General features: G+C 43.8%; 1 protein-coding gene across 12 annotated transcripts in view; it reads right to left on the bottom strand.

The window, feature by feature from the left end:
* Positions 1-20,689, bottom strand: part of SFSWAP (splicing factor SWAP) — a 151,944-nt gene that overhangs the window by 13,802 nt on the left and 117,453 nt on the right. For all 12 annotated transcript variants that reach the window (XM_070762561.1, XM_070762563.1, XM_070762562.1 and 9 more), the window contains one exon: positions 9,663-9,788. In XM_070762561.1, the coding sequence (XP_070618662.1) occupies positions 9,663-9,788 (126 nt within the window). The remainder of the gene's footprint in view (positions 1-9,662; positions 9,789-20,689) is intronic.

Below are 20,689 nucleotides of genomic sequence, written 5' to 3'. Positions count from 1 at the left end.
GAATATGGTTACGGAATATGGAAACGGATGTCCATGTGCCACCTCTATCTTGGTTGAGGCCGGCAGGATTCCCCTGGGTCCCATTTGTTGGGGGTCAAGGGAAAGGGAGGGTCTTGCCTTCTCTTTCTGCTCAAGATCCCCATGGACAATTGGCGGGCCACTGTGGGACACAGAATGCTGGACTCGATGGGCTTTGGCCTGATTCAGCAGGGCTCGTCTTAGGTTCTACTGGCTAGCGATAGACCTCCTCCAATAAAGGAGAGAATATTTGTAGCTCAGAGTTGAAATGTGAGTGAGTCCTTGGTGCTCTCTGAGGTTGGTGGTTTTCTTGGAGACATTTCCTGACCCATATCAGTGCTAGCTGGGGACATGATCGAAACATTTAAATATGGGGGGACATGATCGAAACATTTATGGTTAAATAAGGTTCAGGAGGGAAGTGTTTTTAATAGGAAAGTGAACACAAGAACAAGGGGACACAATCTGAAGTTAGTTGGGGAAAAGATCAAAAGCAACATGAGAAAATATTATTTTACTGAAAGAGTAGTAGATCCTTGGAACAAACGTCCAGCAGACGTGGTTGGTAAATCCACAGTAACTGAATTTAAACATGCCTGGGATAAACATAGATCCATCCTAAGATAAAAATACAGGAAATAGTATAAGGGCAGACTAGATGGATCATGAGGTCTTTTTCTGCCGTCAGTCTTCTATGTTTCTATGTTACCTAATTTGGGTAATGAAACATCATGCCAAGCTCAGAAAGCCCCACGGACCTCACAATCCTTCTCCATCTCCTCCCATTTCTTCTCCACTCCACTATCCCCACTGTCTTCTAGCATTGATGATGTTATCTAGTTGGGTAATGAAATGTCTGCAAGAAAACCACCAAGCTCAGAGAGCACCAAGGACCCCATTGTACTTCTAATGCAGAGGCCACTTTAAGACTTGTGGACTTCAACCCCCAGAATTCCTCCGCCAGCTTTGCTGAGGTGAGGTGTTGAGCTTTGCTGGCTGAGGAATTCTGGGTGTTGAAGTCCACAAGTCTTAAAGTGGCCCGGGTTTGAGACCCCTGTTCGTTCGTATGTATGTATGTATGTATGTATGTATGTATGTATGTATGTATGTATGTATGTATGTATTTATTTATTTATTTATTGGATTTGTATGCCGCCCCTCTCCGGAGACTCGGGGCAGCTAACAACAGTAATAAAACAATGTACAATAATAATCCAATAAATACTAAAAATGATTAAAAAACCCATTAATATAAAAAACCAAACATACATACAGACATACCACACATGAAATTGTAAAGGCCCAGGGGGAAAGGGTATCTCAATTCCCCCATGCCTGGCGGCAGAGGTGGGTTTTAAGGAGCTTACGAAAGGCAAGGAGGGTGGGGGCAATTCTAATCTCTGGGGGGAGTTGGTTCCAGAGGGCCGGGGCCGCCACAGAGAAGGCTCTTCCCCTGGGTCCCGCCAAGCGGCATTGTTTAGTTGACGGGACCCGGAGAAGACCCACTCTGTGGGACCTAATCGGTCGCTGGGATTCGTGCAGCAGAAGGTGGTCCCTGAGATAATCTGGTCCGGTGCCATGAAGGGCTTTATAGATCATAACCAACACTTTGAATTGTGACCGGAAACTGATCGGCAAGCAATGCAGACTGCGGAGTGTTGGTGTAACATGGGCATATTTGGGAAAGCCCATGATTGCTCTCGCAAAGCCCATCTTTTTAAAGATCACCAATATGTAGCTGAGACTTAATGTGCACCACAGGGGATCTATAAACAGCTTCCTTCCTTCCCTCCCAGCTTGTGTGAGGCTGCTTTGACCAGGTAGCACAAACCAGCCATTGCGACTGAAAATTGCTGTGGTTTAAGATGAAGATGTTTAACAGAAGAGCTATCGCCTTACAGACATGAAACAAGGGGGATAAGCGAAACACTTGGCATTCTGCTGAGCTGTTGAGATAACACCCAGCTTTTTTGCGGCTGGGAACATTTTCTCCCAATCAAAACAATGTCCAATTCTTTTATCAAGTGCAAAGCTTGCTCCTTAATCTCCAGTCTCTTCCTTGAGATATCAGGAAGGGAAAAAGTACATGTTGGTTGAAGGAGGAGGGAAAGGCTTCATTTCAGAGGAAAGGGTAGGTGATGCTTCTTATCTGACTCAATCCAGTTTCCTTTTTTCTTTTTTCCTCTAGCAAAGAACGTGCCCCTTAGTGGGGTTGCTCTGGGAAAGGCTTCACGAGTCCACCGTGAATGGGTTGGTGTCCTTCAACTTCATACTATAAGTGATGTTGGCACAGCTATGGGCTCACATTGTAGCTCAATGAGAGAGCTCATGGTCTGAATTGAGAAGAATCAGGTTTTATTCACTCATCTTTTTGGGTATCAGAACATTGTCATGCCTTTGAAAGATCATTGAACAATGGTTGTTAAGGCAAGGACTGTCTATGGGACCCAGATTGTTGGGGGCAAAGTGCTGACTATAAACTGCTCAGAGAGGCTGTAAAGCACTGTAAAGCGATATGTAAGTGCTATTGCTATCTATGTTTCCCTGTCTCCATGTCTGTCTCTCTATCTAGTCTATCATCCATCCAACTCTCCATCCTTCTTTCCTTCCTTCATCCCACCCCATCCTTCCCTCCCATCCATCCATCCATCCATCCAAGTTCAGTATTCAATTCAATTTATTAGATTTGTATGCCGCCCCTCTCCGAAAACTCGGGGTGGCTCACAACAATATTACAATGGCACAAATCTAATATTAAAAATAACTAAAAACCATATCATAATTAAAACCAAACAGCACATACATACCTAACATAAATAATAATGAGCCTGGGGGAAGATGTCTCAAATCCCCCATGCCTGGCGGTATAGGTGGGTCTTGAGTAGTTTACAAAAGGCAAGGAGGGTGGGGGCAGTTCTAATCTCTGGGGGGAGTTGGTTCCAGAGGGCCGGGGCCGCCACAGAGAAGGCTCTTCCCCTGGGGCCCACCAGACGACATTGTTTAGTCGACGGGACCCGGAGAAGGCCGACTCTGTGGGACCTCATCGGCCGCTGGGATTCGTGCGGTAGCAGGCGGTTCCGGAGGTACTCTGGTCCAATGCCATGTAGGGCTTTAAAGGTCATGACCAACACTTTGAATTGTGACCGGAAACTGATCGGCAGCCAGTGCAGTATTGCAAACTAATTCTGCCCACAGCCTCCAATTCGATCCTGACTGGCTCAAAGTTGACTCAGCCTTCCATCCTTCCGAGGTGGGTAAAAAGAGGCTGACTCGGTAAACCACTTAAGAGGGGGCTGTAAAACACTGTGAAGTGGTATATAAGGATTGTCAGCCCTTCCTTCCTTCCTTCCTTCCTTCCATAACTCTGCCCACTGCCAGGAGTTCAATCCTGACCGGCTCAAAGTTGACTCAGCCTTCCATCCTTCCAAGGTGGGTAAAATGAGGACTCAGGTTGTTGGGGGCAAGAGGCTGACTCTGTAAACCACTTAGAGAGGGCTGAAAAGCATGGTGAAGCGGTATGTAAGCGGTATGATGCTATAGCAACATCATTTCCCAAAAAATGAAGATGGGATACACATTGGATAAATGAACAAATGAGGAAACCAATTTTAAGTCGGGAAAAGATTGAGGAAAAGGAAGAATGGCTCTGCTTTTAACCCCAAATCAGGGCGGACGTGAAGCGCTCAGATTGATGCAGGCACAGGACGTGATTGTAGCATCTGCTGAAGTTATTGTGAAAAATTCATTAGTTTTCATTACAGGGAGGGAGGAAGGGGGAAAATCCAGCCCGGCTTAATTTACGGCAGGACCTCGTTGCCCTCTGCAGACAAAGGCTGCTCTGACTTGGCTTTCACCGAAAGAGCCTTGGACCAAGTCTTGATAAATAGAGATCAGCCGATATATCATGATCGCTCTTCTCTTACTGATTCTTCTTACATCAGATCCCCAAAGCCCAATGTGCTGTTAACGTCGTCCCATTTCAGAGTCGCATGCTCAGAATTTACAGGCTGGCAAAGAATATTTTGAGCTTGTGAGGTGTTCTGACCAGCTCCCCTAACAGGACAAACCTTCTATAATTGAATTAATGATTTCTTTATTAGCAAAAACTTTCTCTCTCACACGCAGGCTAACAAATCTGCCTGGAAGGGAGATGAATAGTTGTCTGCCACACCTATTCATCTCTGCCCCCTGCCTTTTATCCCCAGAGCTAGGGATTGGCCTTTACTAGCAGTGGTGGCTCTTCTGTCCCAAGGACCGGCTCATAGATTTCCACTGTTCTCCTCTCCTTTGCCTTTTGTATTTTGTATTTGTATTTATTAGATTTGTATACCGCCCCTCTCCGAAGACTCGGGGCGGCTAACAACAATATAAAAAGACAATGTAAACAAATCTAATATTAAAAACATCTAAAAAACCCCAATTTAAAGAACCACTCATACATACAAGCATATCATGTATAAATTCTATAAGCCTAGGGGGAAGGGAAATTTCAATTCCACCATGCCTGACGACAGAGGTGGGTTTTAAGGAGCTTGCGAAAGGCAAGGAGGGTGGGGGCAACTCTGATATCTGGGGGGAGCTGGTTCCAGAGGGTCGGGACTGCCACAGAGAAGGTTCTTCTCCTGGGTCCCACCAAACGACATTGCTTAGTCGACGGGACCCGGAGAAGGCCAACTCTGTGGGACCTAACTGGTCGCTGGGATTTTGCACATCAGGCCCAGGGCCCAGCTGTTCCTCTTCATCCTCATCAGACACTTCCAGACCTGGGGCTGTTGACTCTCCATTTGAGAGCTGACGGATGGCTCAGGCTCCGCCTCTCTCTCTCTGCCAGCTCCATTGCCTCCTCCCCCTTGGAGCTCTCAGGTTGCCTTGATGTTGACCCTGACTCCCATGCTTCCTCCTCCGATTCGGCTGCTGGAGGGACCGGTGGCTGACAAGCCACAACACAAGAATGGCTATCCTAGAGACACCAATCTTGAGTTGATGCTCTACCTGAGACTGAAGACTCTGCCTGGGGACAGGTGCAGATTCCCTGAGGGGCCAAATTTATTTTATTTTATTTATTATAAATAATCGTATCAGGAAAGACTTAATGAACTCAATCTATATAGTCTGGAGGACAGAAGGAAAAGGGGGGATATGATTGAAACATTTAAATATGTTAAAGGGTTAAATAAGGTCCAGGAGGGAAGTGTTTTTAATAGGAAAGTGAACACAAGAACAAGGGGACACAATCTGAAGTTAGTTGGGGGAAAGATCAAAAGCAACGTGAGAAAATATTATTTTACTGAAAGAGTAGTAGATGCTTGGAACAAACTTCCAGCAGACGTGGTGGATAAATGCACAGTAACTGAATTTAAACATGCCTGGGATAAACATATATCCATCCTAAGATAGAATACAGAAAATAGTATAAGGGCAGACTAGATGGACCATGAGGTCTTTTTCTGCCGTCAGACTTCTATGTTTCTATGTTTCTATCAATATACGATCTGAAGAGAAACCAGGTGCAAGATACTTGGGACAGCCGGAGTCAGCAAGCCATCGAAAGGCATTTGCTCTTGTATGGTGCCGTGCGCTTCCATCTGCCGTTTTGTACGGCAAGTACAAGGGAACTCTAGCCACTGAAAGATTTTGCCCTTGTGGCTCAGGAGAGGTGGAGACTGAGGGACCCATGCTCCTGAGATGCTCCTTTTACACTGACATTAGGAGAAAGCATATTCTACCACTTATTGAGGGATATCCTGGCCGCTCGGACGTTGCCTATCTCTGGTGGTTGCTTGGGGATGAGCAGGCCAGGATTACGGCACAGGTGGCCAGATTCTGCGCGGCAGCATTCATCGCAAATGTATGCCTTCATAGTGAGATATGTACATCTCTTGTATAGTTACAATGGGTCAATCTTGGTTGCTCAGCCAAAAGTCCTGTTTCCTGTTCTTTTTCCTTTTAATTATTATTAATATTATATTGATGGTCTATGACCGTAAAATTTATATAGTCAATATCAATTATATTGATTATTTATAAATCAATAGATATTATTTTTATTATTTTTTTAATTTTTCAATTGATTTTTAATTTCAAGACAAAACAAAAACACAGACAAAACACAGAACAAAAAAGGAGCCAAAATTGCTCCATTCTTCTACTCAGAAGTCTTGAAGAATCTTACAAGTCATATTAAGAGAGAGAAAAAGGTAAATGGAGAAAAAAAAATGAACTATGTGTATTACTACTATTTACAGAATTTACATTTTATACCATCTGATATAAAATATACTATTACATAAGTATTCTTTTATTCAACCCATCATAAAACTTATACCAAATTTTATTATATTATTATATATCATAAATAAATGAGGACCCGGATTGTGGGGGCAATAGGCTGGCTGTTAAAAAGTGCTATTGCTAACATGTTATAAGCTGCCCTGAGTCTAAGGAGAAGGGCGGCATACAAACCTAATAAATAAATAAATAAATAAATAAATAAATAAATAAATAAATAAATAAATAAATAAATAAATAAATAAATAAATAAATAAATAAATAAAATTATTATTATTAATTTATTAGATTTGTATGCCGCCCCTCTCCGCAGACTCAGGGCGGCTCACAGCAGTGATAAAGACAATATACAGTTAATTAATGAAAGGAAAAATCTGGTCATCTTAATTAATTAAGAATCCCCAATTTTTGGGCCACCATGCAGGTAATCTTAAGTGGTGCTTTAAATGTGCATTGTAAAAAAAAAAAAAGACAAACTGAGAATGAGACACATGCAAATTAGACCAGTACAGCCAGTCCTCGAATTACAACCTCAACTGAGCCCAACACTACTGTTGCTAAGCGAGAAAGTTGTTCAGTTAATTTTGCCCCATGTTGTGAACTTTCTTGCCACAGTTGTAAACGTAAATCCCTGAAGTTGTTGAAAAGTGGAATCCACGTTCCTTGTCAGGTCATAAAAGGGGAACTGCATAACTCCCGGACACTGCAATCATCATTAATACGAACAAAATTGCCAAGTGCCCGAATTTTGGTCATGTGACCACAGGGATACTGCAACGGTCGTAACTTAGAAACATAGAAACATAGAAGACTGACGGCAGAAAAAGACCTCATGGTCCATCTAGTCTGCCCTTATACTATTTCCTGTATTTTATCTTACAATGGATATATGTTTATCCCAGGCATGTTTAAATTCAGTGACTGTAGATTTACCAACCACGTCTGCTGGAAGTTTGTTCCAAGGATCTACTACTCTTTCAGTGAAATAATATTTTCTCACGTTGCTTTTGATCTTTCCCCCAACTAACTTCAGATTGTGTCCCCTTGTTCTTGTGTTCACTTTCCTATTAAAAACACTTCCCTACTGGACCTTATTTAACCCTTTAACATATTTAAATGTTTCAATCATGTCCCCCCCTTTCCCTTCTGTCCTCCAGACTATACAGATTGAGTTAATTAACTCTTTTCCTGATACGTTTTATGCTTAAGACCTTCCACCATTCTTGTGGCCCGTCTTTGGACCCGTTCAATTTTGTTAATATCTTTTTGTATGTGAGGTCTCCAGAACTGAACACAGTATTATTCCAAATGTGGTCTCACCAGTGCTCTATATAAGGGGATCACAATCTCCCTCTTCCTGCTTGTTATACCTCTAGCTATGCAGCCAAGCATCCTACTTGCTTTTCCTACTGCCCGACCACACTGCTCACCCATTTTGAGACTGTCAGAAATCACTACCCCTAAATCCTTCTCCATTGTAAACTTTGAACGGTCACTAAATGAACTGTTGTAACCTGTACAGCACTTCTAACATGGGGTCAAGTGTTCCAACAGCTTGGGAAGAGAGGTGCTAAGATCTCCAGCACGTATCTTACCACCCTTTTACAATGATGGATCTAAACGGGTGTGTACTTCTCCGCAGAGAAGGTAGGATGTATAGAAGGCAGGGAAACCCACAGAGCCTATTTTAAAACCTCGGGCAATGGAGATGGATGCAACTGCCTTCCACCACAATAAACATCACCCTCCTTGGGAAGCTTTCTCTCTGTCGGGCTGTTTGCATTCCTCCAAACCAAAAGCCTCCTAAATCAGAGAATAATTCGGGCCATAAAGATGCTGAAAGGCGCCCAACCTCACTCCTGCTACTTTCTATATATCACTCTCCTGGATTCGTGTCTTAGTCTATGAGCGTTGTCTCTTTTGCTTTCTGGCCGGTTTATATTTGCAATTATTAACAAAACTGGGATCCGTGCCCAGAAGCGTCTACTGAAAGAATGTTATAACAACAACAACAACAGCAATACAAATAATCCTCCAAATAAAGCTCGGCTTTATGCCCTTTGGAACGGGGGTCTCAATGCCACAACCTGTAATGAAAAGGGGTCAGCGAATTGTCTAGGAAATCTATGGAAGGAAAATGATTTCGTCCTAGCCTCTGGGAGAAAGCATCCCAAAGAATGTCTGGTTAAAAAACAAACAAAAGACATGTCCTTGTTTAGTGAACGTCTCTTTTAGTGACCATTCACAGTGGCTGATTCTCACATCTATGACCTTCACAGGTCTGTAAACAGAAGCCGAAGACCATAAGGCATTTCATCTTTCAGCTGTGGCGAGGGGGGTGTTTGCCCAGGTTTGCCTGGTGCACCAGTTGCGGCCCTATTTGGACCGGGAGTCACTGCTCACAGTCACTCATGCCCTCATCACCTCGAGGCTCGACTACTGTAATGCTCTCTACATGGGGCTACCTTTGAAAAGTGTTCGGAAAGTTCAGATTGTGCAGAATGCAGCTGCGAGAGCAATCCTGGGCTTTCCCCAAAATGCCCATGTAACACCAACACTCCGCAGTCTGCATTGGTTGCCGATCAGTTTCCGGTCACAATTCAAAGTGTTGGTCATCACCTATAAAGCCCTTCATGGCACCGGACCAGGGTATCTACGAGACCGCCTTCTGCCGCACGAATCCCAGCAACCGGTTAGGTCCCACAGAGTGGGCCTTCTCCGGGTCCCGTCAACAAAACAATATCGTTTGGTGGGCCCCAGGGGAAGAGCCTTCTCTATGGCGGCCCCGGCCCTCTGGAACCAACTCCCCCCGGAGATTAGAATTGCCCCCAACCTCCTCGCCTTTCGTAACCTCCTTAAAACCCACCTCTGCCGTCAGGCATGGGGGAACTGAGATATTCTTTCCCTCTAGGCCTTTACAATTTATGCATGGTATGTTTGTTTGTATGTACGTTTGGTTTTACAAATAAGGGTTTTTTAACTGTTTCGGTATTGGATTTACATGCTGTTTTGTACTACTGTTGTTAGCCGCCCCGAGTCTAATCAAGGAGTGACCCAACCTTGAACTAAAGAGAAATTTCCTGATAGATAGACCAATTAACCAAGTGGAAAGACTTGGCTTTGGAATAATAATAATAATAATAATAATAATAATAATAATGGTTTCACTTTGTGACCGGTCCACTTAACAGCTGTGCTACCGACTTTGACTGTGGTTGTTAAACAAGGACTAGCTATATTTTAAAAGCAAATGGAGAAAGTGACATAAATCAATAATAATAAATCGGACAAAGCCACGTAAATCAAGAATGCCTCATTCTGAAGCAACAGAGTTGTACTGCAAGCACATTGTGTACCTTGAACGGGTGCGTCTTCTGCTAATGCCCGGGCTGTTGCTCACACGATAGGCAGTCGGGACACTCCTCTCTTCTCGATGCCTTTCGGGGGTGTGCGCCCGTCTTCTCGGCGATCTTGAGCGAGACCTGAATGAATGAAAGGGGGGAAATTAAATTTAGCCTGGAAGGATTTTGAAAATCTTTTAAGTTTTTGATAGGAGCACGACATGGGGATCCATCAGAGGAGTATAAATTCCAGAAAATCCATTTTAAAGGAGAAAATGTGGGTTTGTTATACTGCAAATACTTTTATAAATAAAAAAGAAAGGAAGAAGAAAGGAAGAAGAAAGAGAAATAAAGCAGGAAAAAGAAAGAGAGAAAGGAAGGAAGGGGAAAAAGAAAGAAAAAAGGAAATAGAAGGAAAGAAGAAAGGAAGGAAGGAAAGAAGGAAGGAAGGAAGAAAAATGAGAAAGAAGGAAAAAGAAAGAAAAAAATGAAAGAAGAGAAAAGGAAAAGGAAAAAGAAAGAAAAAAAGAAAAAGAGAAAAAAAGGAAACAGAAAGAAAGAGGAAGGAAGAGAAAAATGAGAAAAGAAAGAAAGAAAGAAAGATAGATAGATCAATCACCAAACACACAGCATGGGGGGAATGGTTGTCAACTGCTTGAAGATGCTTTATCCAGTCACTCCCCCCCTTCACTTACTATTTTTAAAATCCCAAACAAAATAATTCTGTCTTTAAGTGCTTAAAAAGGCAGGGCACAGATTATTAAGTGCTCTCCAGATGCAAAACAAATCATATCGGAACTGATGTTTAGGCAAGAGGACTCATCTTATCTTGTACGGCAAGCAGGACAACGCAAAGCCCCTCCTTTAGGAAAAGACCCTGTCTCAGGGAGCTGACAAAACCCCCAAGTTGGTTTGTGAAATGTTGGCTTCAGCCCAGCCTGCCGACCAGAAAGTGCTTAGAACTTGTCAGAGGGAAAGGAAGGTGAAGGAAGTTAGCACCCACCTGTTTCCTAGGGAAAAAACATCCTAGGAAATATGGAAACCTCGATGGTGCAGTGGTTAGAGTGCAGTACTCAAGCTACTTCTGCAACAGTTTAGCAGATTGAATCTCAGTAGGCTCAAGGTTGATTCCGCCTTCCATCCTTCCAAGGTCGGTAAAATAAGGACCCAGGTTGTTGGGACAAAATGATTACACTCTGTAAACTGCTTAGAGAGGGCAGAATGCAGCTGCGAGAGCAATCATGGGCTTCCCCAAAAATGCCCATGTAACACCAACACTCCGCAGTCTGCATTGGTTGCCGATCAGTTTCCGGTCACAATTCAAAGTGTTGGTCATCACCTATAAAGCCCTTCATGGCACCGGACCAGGGTATCTACGAGACCGCCTTCTGCCGCACGAATCTCAGCGACCAGTTAGGTCCCACAGAGTTGGTCTCCTCCAGGTCCCGTCAACAAAACAATGTCGTTTGGCGGGGCCCAGGGGAAGAGCCTTCTCTGTGGCGGCCCCGGCCCTCTGGAACCAACTCCCCCCAGAGATTAGAATTGCCCCCCCCTCACCTTTCGTAAGCTCCTTAAAACCCACCTCTGCCGTCAGGCATGGGGGAACTGAGATATTCTTTCCCTCTAGGCATTTACAATTTATGCATCGTATGTTTGTTTGTATGTATGTTTGGTTTTACAATAAGGGTTTTTTAGTTATTTTAGTATTGGATTTACATGCTGTTTTTTATTACTGTTGGCGGCATACAAATCCAATAAATAAACAAACAAACAAACAAACAAACAATCAATCAATCAATCAATCAAACAATCAATCAATGCCTTTGTGGATGGACGGAGGAGGGGGCAGTGCAGGGGTTGTGCTTGTGCATGGGAGGAGGGCACTGCATTATGGGTTTGGGCATGCATGTGTACTCTACCTCCCATGCACACAAATTTTTGGCACTTGAGCCAAAAAAAGGTTCACCATCAACGTAGAGCTTCAAAGGATTTGCACAGCAATGATTAAATTCCTAAAATAGCTCCACTATTCAGATAATAAATAAATGGCATTAGCTTTGAATACTTGTAAATGATCACATGTATTTTTCCTGGATGCAGATTGGGCTATTTTAAAAAATAACTGTGCTAAATGGGGGGGAAATTACTGTCATTCATATGTGGATGGATATAGATAGATAGATAGATAGATAGATAGATAATGTAGGTAGGTAGGTAGGTAGATACTGTAGGTAGGTAGGTAGGTAGATAGATAGATAGATAGATTAGATAGAAAGATAAATGGATGGATGGATGGATGGAGGCAAAGCATGGATTGTTGCTTGAGACTATGACAAGTAAGGACTTCAACTTTTCAAAGCAAGGTTTCAAATTCATTCAACTTGCTAATCCCTTCTCATTTTTAAGAAGCAGTACCAGAAAGACTGTGCCCGAGAGAGAGAGAGAGAGAGAGAGAGAGAGAGAGAGAGAGAGAGAGAGAGAGAGAGAGAGAGAGAGAGAGAGAGAAACTGGTTTTGAAGTTTTATTTTTGCCTCTCAAAAAAAAAAGAAAAGAAAAGAAAAGAAAAAGAAAAAAACCAAGACATTTTGAGCATTAACACCACTGACTCTTTAAAAATGGAGACCATGAACACGCAAAGTTTGCTTATGCCAATCAAGTCCTCTTACACGCTAATACTTTAATGATGCCTTCCCTTGCTAATTATTACATACAGATCATTAGCTGGGTAAACAGAGTAGGTGGCTTAGCACATAACCTCTTAGTAAGCACACCCGGAAAAAGCAATTGATGCCAAATGAAATTTAGCCTTTAAATGAAACGCAGGCATGCAATTTGTCAAATCTATTTCAACTATCCAAACCAGAACAAACCACGCAGAGATACATGACCCCCTAAGACTCATTTTTGAGGTATGTATGTATGTATGTATGTATGTATGTATGTATGTACACACACACACACACACACACACACAGATAATTGGGACTTTCCAGCTTGAGGATCTCAGTACAGTGGTACCCTCTGCTTAAGAACTTAATTCGTTCCGTGACCAGGTTCTTAAGTAGAAACGTTCTTAAGTAGAAGCAATTTTTCCCATAGGAATCAATGTAAAAGCAAATAATGCATGCAAACCCATTAGGAAAGAAATAAAAGCTCGGAATTTGGGTGGGAGGAGGAGGAGGAAGAAGAAGAGGAGGAGGACAGTCGCTGCCGAAAGAAGAAGGTGAGGGGAGGGAATAAAAAAAATCCAAAACTTTAAGGCTTAAAAAAAAGAGGGACTCTGAGGCGGCGAAGAGGAGCACGCGCCTCTCATACACCCGGCATGAGGCTGCCTCCCATACATTGCGCCAGAGAGAGAAACGCAGGAGGAATGGCTGGGCCTTCGTGACGCTCTCAAATTTCCTGGGAAATTTTTCCAGGCTCGGGTTCTTAAGTAGAAAATGGTTCTTAAGTAGAGGCAAAAAAATCTTGACCACCTGGTTCTTATCTAGAAAGGTTCTTAAGTAGAGGCGTTCTTAAGTAGAGGTAGCACTGTATTGTGGCCCACAAGCAGCCTGCGATGCTGGTAGCAAGAGTTAGACAGCAAGGAGGTTGGAGAGGAACATGGGCCAGGCCTGGAGGATGGAGAAGGCTTGGTGACAGAGGCAGAGATTCCCAGCCAGGACCATCTGGGAGATCTGTGCTAACTCTAGAGCCTCCAGAGTCTGACATGAGCAAGGCAGAGGAACAGGGGGATCCTTTTCCCAATGCGCACATGCGCAGAACTGTCAGAAGGCAAGAAGAGTCACAGGGGAAAAGGGCTACTCGGGAGTAAGTCTTGGAGATAATTGGCCCTTCCCTTATAGGCTATATAGATGGAGCACATGGAAGGGCTCATTGCAGGAAGCAACTTTGTTCAATCCGTGTCACTCTAGCTCAGACTCCGTGTTTCTGTTTGGCCTTGCCAAGTTTTTTGCTAATTGGTCTTTGGCAGTTTGTCCAGAAAGCATAAAACGTATCAAGAAAGACTTCATGAACTCACTCTGTATAGTCTGGAGGACAGAAGGGAAAGGGGGGACATGATTGAAACATTTAAATATGTCAAAGGGTTAAATAAGGTTCAGGAGGGAAGTTTTTTTAATAGGAAAGTGAACACAAGAACAAGGGGACACAATCTGAGGTTAGTTGGGGGAAAGATCAAAAGCAACATGAGAAAATATTATTTTACTGAAAGAGTAGCAGATCCTTGGAACAAACTTCCAGCAGACGTGGTTGGTAAATCCACAGTAACTGAATTTAAACATGCCTGGGATAAGCACAGTTCCATCCTAAGATAAAATACAAAAAATAGTATAAGGGCAGACTAGATGGACCATGAGGTCTTTTTTCTGCGTAAATCTTCTATGTTTCTATGTTTCTAATCTTCACTTCACTCTTCCCCTAACATCTCTTGCAAGAAGGGTCATGAAATTCACTTAACGCAATGTCTCTCTTAACAACCAAAATTTGGGGGCTCCATTTTGAGGTCTGCCTGTAGTTTCAGTCCGAAGCCCATTTGATGGAATGCCTGAATTGAACTTGGAAATCAAATCTAATAGACTCAGCTGGGTTAGAACTGGTTCAACTATTCAGAAAAATCAAGCCAAATGGACCGGATGCAACATAGATCCATCCTAAGATAAAATACAAAAAATAGTATAAGGGCAGACTAGATGGACCATGAGGTCTTTTTCTGCCGTCAGTCTTCTAGTTGGGGGAAAGATCAAAGGCAACATGAGAAAATATTATTTTACTGAAAGAGTAGTAGATCCTTGGAACAAACTTCCAGCAGACGTGGTTGGTAAATCCACAGTAACTGAATTGAAACATGCCTGGGATAAACATATATCCATTGTAAGATAAAATACAGGAAATAGTATAAGGGCAGACTAGATGGACCATGAGGACTTTTTTCTGCCGTAAATCGTCTATGTTTCTATTTATTTATTAGATTAGATTTATCAGATCACGGTTCATTTGTTTATCTGCCATTCCCCGAAAGACTGTTGTTGGACTTGTTATCACTGTTTGGGACTTATTACACCCGGGAATGAAAATAACTACCAGCCGTTAAAATAAAAAAGGTTTTTGGGGATGCTGTCTGTGCTGTGTTCTTTGATCAGGAAGCCTAGGTCAGAACACTCAGTTGTAAAATCTTTACTGTAAAACCACTGGATGACTTGCTGTCTAACTGTATTTCGTCCCCCTCCCTTCCAATCTGCAATGCTGCACTTTTGCAGAAAGGTTAAAAATAAAAATTCGCATCGGGACTCCAGCTGCAATTATTGTGGTTCTCAGGTGCGATGCATGTAGATGACTGTGGCTGGGTGAGAAGTTTAAGGGCAGCAGGGCAAGAGGTTGAAGATTAGATTGGCAAGTTGGAAAAAAAACCAGAAGGCAATAAGGAGACCAACTCTATGTTTCTGCTGAGAGACAGCCCCCCCCCCCCCCCCCCCCCCAAGATTTCTCTACGTAACGATCCGGTCTTGAAGGACATTTTACTCACGTTGCACTGTGCAATTAGAAAACCTCTCAATTAAAAGCATCTCGGAAGCCCTTCAAGATAACAGCCTTGCCCAGCTGTTAAAAGTACTACACTGCTGATCCTTTCTCTAGGTCGCCATTTAAACCCAGGATCTGAAGACCTCATGGGAAATTTCATGAGATTGGGATCTGAACTCGGACAAAACAAAAGATGACCTGAATGTACAAATGAGCTAAAAACAGTTCTCCTATGAGCTATCAAGCAATGGGAAAGGTGAGACTAGAAAGCTAATAAGGGTGAAGAACTGGGTTACGAATTAATCTGTGTGTTTTCCTCCCTCTTCTACTACAAAAGGAACACTGATTGGAACCATAATACTCTAGCGAAGAAATGTGTGGGTTTTAATGCAGGGGTCCCCAAACATTTATTTATTTATTTATTTATTTATTTATTTATTTATTTATTTATTTATTTATTTAATGGATTTGTATGCCGCCCCTCTCCGTAGACTCAGGACGGCTAGCAACAATGATAAAAAACAACATGTAGCAATCCAATTAATAAAACAACTAAAAATCCTTATTATAAAACCAAACATACACACAAACATACCATGCATAACTTGTAATGGCCTAGGGGGAAGGAATATCTTAACTCCCCCATGTCTGGCGGCATAAGTGAGTCTTGAGTAGTTTACGAAACTTGGCGGCCTGGTACAGTGTGCATGTGTCTGTCTGTCTGTCTGACAAATACATAGTTATTTATTAATTCATTAGTTAGATTTCTATGCCACCCTTCTCCGCAGACTCAGGGTGGCTCACAACGGAGATAGATTCAAAATACAAAAATAAAGCGTGTAAGAAATCTAATGTCAAAATAGTTTAAAACCCCCAGGTCATAAAAGCAATCATCCACATTCATCCTATTAAATTACCCATTCATGACATCAGCGGGGGCTAGATATTAGCACTGAATGGCCCCAGGCTTGCCAGCAAAGATGAGTCGGAAGGCCAGGAGGGTGGGGGTGGTACGAATCACTGGAGGGAGTTGATTCCAAATCATGGCTCCATTTGTGTGAGCTGGGCATGGAGCTTCACAGGTACATGCTCACTCATCCCTATCACAGCCCGGTTTTGAACAGGCCACAGCCCAATAGTGGGCCTTGGCCTGGGGATCGTGCCCCCCCCCCCCATTTTTTACAAAACCGGGTTGGTATATTTCTGAGGCTCAGCCATTCTCCATCAGCCTCCAATTCAGATCTGTAGCCCAGAAGAAAATTTACAGTGAAACATTTATGCAGAAAAAAACCCATTAATCCTTCCGAAGGAAAAAGTGCGACCAAGACCACAATCAAAGGAAAGAAATTTGAGTCTGGGACAGAACTATAATGCAAGCAAAGATCAGACCTGGGGGAAGAATCATAGGCCTGGAAGGGACTTCGGAGGTCTTCTAGTCCAACCCCCACCTTATATCACCCTAGTAAAATGTCCAGTCTCTTTTGTAACCTCCAATGACAGAGCGCCCACAAAGAGCCGGGTTGGCGCAGTGATTCAAGTGCAGCACTGCAGGGTCCTTCAGCTAACTGCTAGCTGTAGTTCAAATCTCACCACCGGCTCAAGGTTGACTCAGCCTTCCATCCTTTCGAGGTGGATAAAATGAGGACCCGGATTGTAATTCTGTAAACCGCTTAGAGAAGCCTGTAAAAGCCCTATGAAGCATATATAAGTCTAAAGGCTAAATACTAAATTCAGGAGGCAAACTGTTCCAATGTTTAACTGTTCTCATTGTCAGAAAATTTCTCCTTATTTCTAGGTTAATGATCTTCCACCCATTACTTCTCCTGCTCTCTAGGTGCCTTAGAGCAGCGAATGCTGGCTGGGGAATTCTGGGAGTTGAAGTCCAGATATCTTCAAGTTGCCAAGGTTGGGAAACACTGCCTTAGAGAATAAGTCAATCCTCTATTCTTGGTGACAGTGCCTACAGGAAATATTGTGTGTCTCCTCCACCTCCAATCCTTCTCTTTGATACCTAGCTGTCAGAACTGCTCCTCACACAATTGAGCCTCCAGCCCCCTAATAATATTTGTTGCTCTCCTCTGCATTCGTTCTAGGAGCATTTTTTTTGCATCGTGGTGACCAGAACTGGATGCAGTATTCCAAGTATGGCCTGACCTGCGGGGTGTAAATCGTTACTATCGTTTTCAGACTGGCAAGATTCTTTAGTATAGGTTTACAACAAAAGTAGTCCTGATGTAAACGGCACTGGCTTCTAAGCCTAGACCAGCTTATACTGCAGGGGCTGATTTACAGATCAGACTAATGCTTAATTCCTCAGAAATCTATATATATAAAAGCCAAATGTCACTCACCATCATCACAAAATCTCCAGAACCATAAAGCCTACAAACTTCAAACTTGGCACCTATGTGTCCTCTTGGCTTCTAGGGGATCGCTAAGAAAGGTTTTTTTGAAATGACCATCAGATCATTAGTTATTTCTTATATTGTTATTAACATGCTCTGATAATAAGGAGTTAAGATGTTCTACTTGCCCTCCCCACCTGAAAAGAACTCTGTTCCAACTGCCAGTGGGCGTGGCGAGCATGTGACTCATCTGGCCTGCGCGCTAGAGTTTAGACATTCTATTTCATGCTAGGGTGTTCTACTCCCACTCCCCACCTGAAAGGGAGAGAAGGGGATAAGATATCTGTGAGGCAAGCCTGAGAGAGAGAAGGAGTGCAACTACTCATTAATGTTTAAGCTTTAACTATCAATTTATCAAGCCTGATCACATAGTTTCGTAACAAAACACGGGTATCCAACTAGTAGTCTGAAGATACACCTGGGAAAAGATCCTTCACACTCTCATTTACCCATTGGGCTACCTTCAAGTAGCTTGACCAGCTCTACTTAGTGAAACCAAGAGTGTACAAATTTGGCCCCACTGGACATTCTGCACGCTTTCTTTCCCTTCCCATTGCTCTGACCTGACAGCTCTTGGGTCAAGGAACTTTGGTTAACGGGGAAGAAGTCATCAAAATAATCTAAATTGGTTTCTCAGGATGGAGCCTGGAGCTTGAAAAATTTGCAGAGGAGAGATTGAAGGGCTGTCAATCCCCCACAGTACACCTGAAGCCATTTTCAGAGGAATGTTATCCTGTCAAAAGCCATCTAAACCTCTCTGTGCTGCTAAGTAGGAATTCCCCTTAGCCAAAGTCTTAACATCTCTCTTTTTAAGCCCAGGGATGGAGAACGGCTTGGAACAGAAGTCTCTCTCCTCCGTCATTTTATTATTATTATTATTATTATTATTATTATTATTATTATTATTATTATTATTATTATTATTTATTAGATTTGTATGCCGCCCCTCTCCGTAGACTCAGGGCAGCTCACAGCAACAATAAAACAATGTACAACAAATCTAATAATTTAAAACACTAAAACCCCATTATTAAAAGCAAACATACACACAAAAATACCATGCATAAACTGTATAGGCCCGGGGGAGATGTCTCAATTCCCCCATGCCTGACGGCAGAGGTGGGTTTTAAGGAGTTTACGAAAGGCAAGGAGGGTGGGGGCAATTCTAATCTCCAGGGGGACCTGGTTCCAGAGGGTCGGGGCCGCCACAGAGAAGGCTCTTCCCCTGGGTCTCGCCAGATGACATTGTTTAGTCGACGGAACCCGGAGAAGGCCAACTCTGTGGGACCTAACTGGTCGCTGGGATTCATGTGGCAGAAGGTGGTCCCGGAGATATTCTGGTCCGGTGCCATGAAGGACTTTATAGATCATAACCAACACTTTGAATTGTGACCGGAAACTGATCGGCAACCAATGCAGATTGCGGAGTGTTGGTGTAACATGGGCATACCTTGGGAAGGCCATGATTGCTCTCGCAGCTGCATTCTGCACGATCTGAAGTTTCCGAACACTTTTCAAAGGTAGCCCCATGTAGAGAGTGTTACAGTAGTCGAACCTCGAGGTGATGAGGGCATGAGTGACTGTGAGCAGTGACTCCCGGTCCAGATAGGGCCGCAACTGGTGCACCAGGCGAACCTGGGCAAACGTCCCCCTCGCCACAGCTGAAAGATGGTTCTCTAATGTGAGCTGTGGATCGAGGAGGACGCCCAAGTTGCGGACCCTCTCTGAGGGGGTCAATAATCCCCCCCCCCAGGGTTATGGACGGACAGATGGAATTGTCCCTGGGAGGCATAACCCACAGCTACTCCGTCTTATCAGGGTTGAGTTTGAGTCTGTTGACTCAAACTCAAACAAATAGGCGTTGATTGCTTACCTGAACGCCTCTTCTCGTACGGTGAGCGGGTACAGCAGTCACATGGGTTGCTCATGTCCAATCCGGTGGAACTGAGCCTAGTGTTAAAAAAGCTTGCCGGATCCGCCCCTTCCCCAGAATTCGCGAATCCATAGACTAGGCTCAGCTGTGAAGCTCTGTAGTGTTCAACTCTTATTGTTAGAGGAAAAGGATTATAGAAGGTAAAGAAGACACATACAAGGGCGGGAAGTGACTGCTGTACCCGCTCACCGTACGAGAAGAGGCGTTCAGGTAAGCAATCAACGCCTATTCTCCGTACTGAAGGAGCGGGTCCAGCAGTCACATGGGACATACCCAATAGATGGTCCCTAGGGAGGGATTAGATTGCTATCGTGTGAGATAACGGATTGGAGTACCCTTCTGCCGAAGGCAGCGTCCGCTGAAGCGTAAGCATCAATCTTGTAGTGCCTGATGAAGGAATTTGGCGAGGCCCAAGTGGCTGCTTTGCAGACCTCCTCCAACGGGGCTTGAGTCGCCCAAGCGGCCGAGGTGGCTGCGCTCCTGGTGGAATGCGCTGTGATGTTCCTTGGGACTGAGAGGGAGGCCGATTCATAGGCCTTAGATATAGTCCCTCTGATCCAACGGCCTATTACTGTTGAAGACACTTTGGTCCCCATGACTCTGGGGTGATAGGCTATAAACAGTGCTTCTGACCTCCGAAAGGGTCCAGTGCGTTGGATATAGATTCTCAGCGCTCTAATAAGATCCAGGGTGTGCCATCTAATTGCCAAGGGATGGTCTCGTTGGAGGCAGAAGGATGGTAGGACAATATCCTGAGATCTGTGGAACATGGAACTGACCTTGGGTAAGAAGGTGGGGTCCAGTCGCAAGACTACCTTGTCCTGATGAAATTGACAAAGGTCCTGCCTGATTGAGAGGGCAGCCAACTCCGAAATGCATCGTGCAGAGGTAATAGCCACCAGGAATGCTACCTTAAAGGATAGGTACCTGAGGGACGCCGATTTTAGGGGTTCGTATGGTGCCTGCGTGAGGGAATGGAGAACCCGTGGCAAATCCCAGGATGGATACCTGTGGACCTTGGAAGGTCTGAGGTTGGCTATGCCCTTGAGGAATTCCTGAACTTCAGGGAAGGATCGGAGAGGCTGTCTGCGGGGACCCCCTAGGACAGATGAAATGGCTGCCAGATGACGCCGGAGGGTGCTGGTGGAAAGTCCTTTATGGAAGCCTTGCATAAGGAAGGAAAT

This window comes from Erythrolamprus reginae, chromosome 10 (genome assembly GCF_031021105.1).
Source record: "Erythrolamprus reginae isolate rEryReg1 chromosome 10, rEryReg1.hap1, whole genome shotgun sequence".
In the NCBI taxonomy this organism is placed as follows: domain Eukaryota; kingdom Metazoa; phylum Chordata; class Lepidosauria; order Squamata; family Dipsadidae; genus Erythrolamprus; species Erythrolamprus reginae.
Note: the sequence above shows the minus strand (reverse complement) of the source record. Positions and strands in the feature narration are given on the sequence as shown.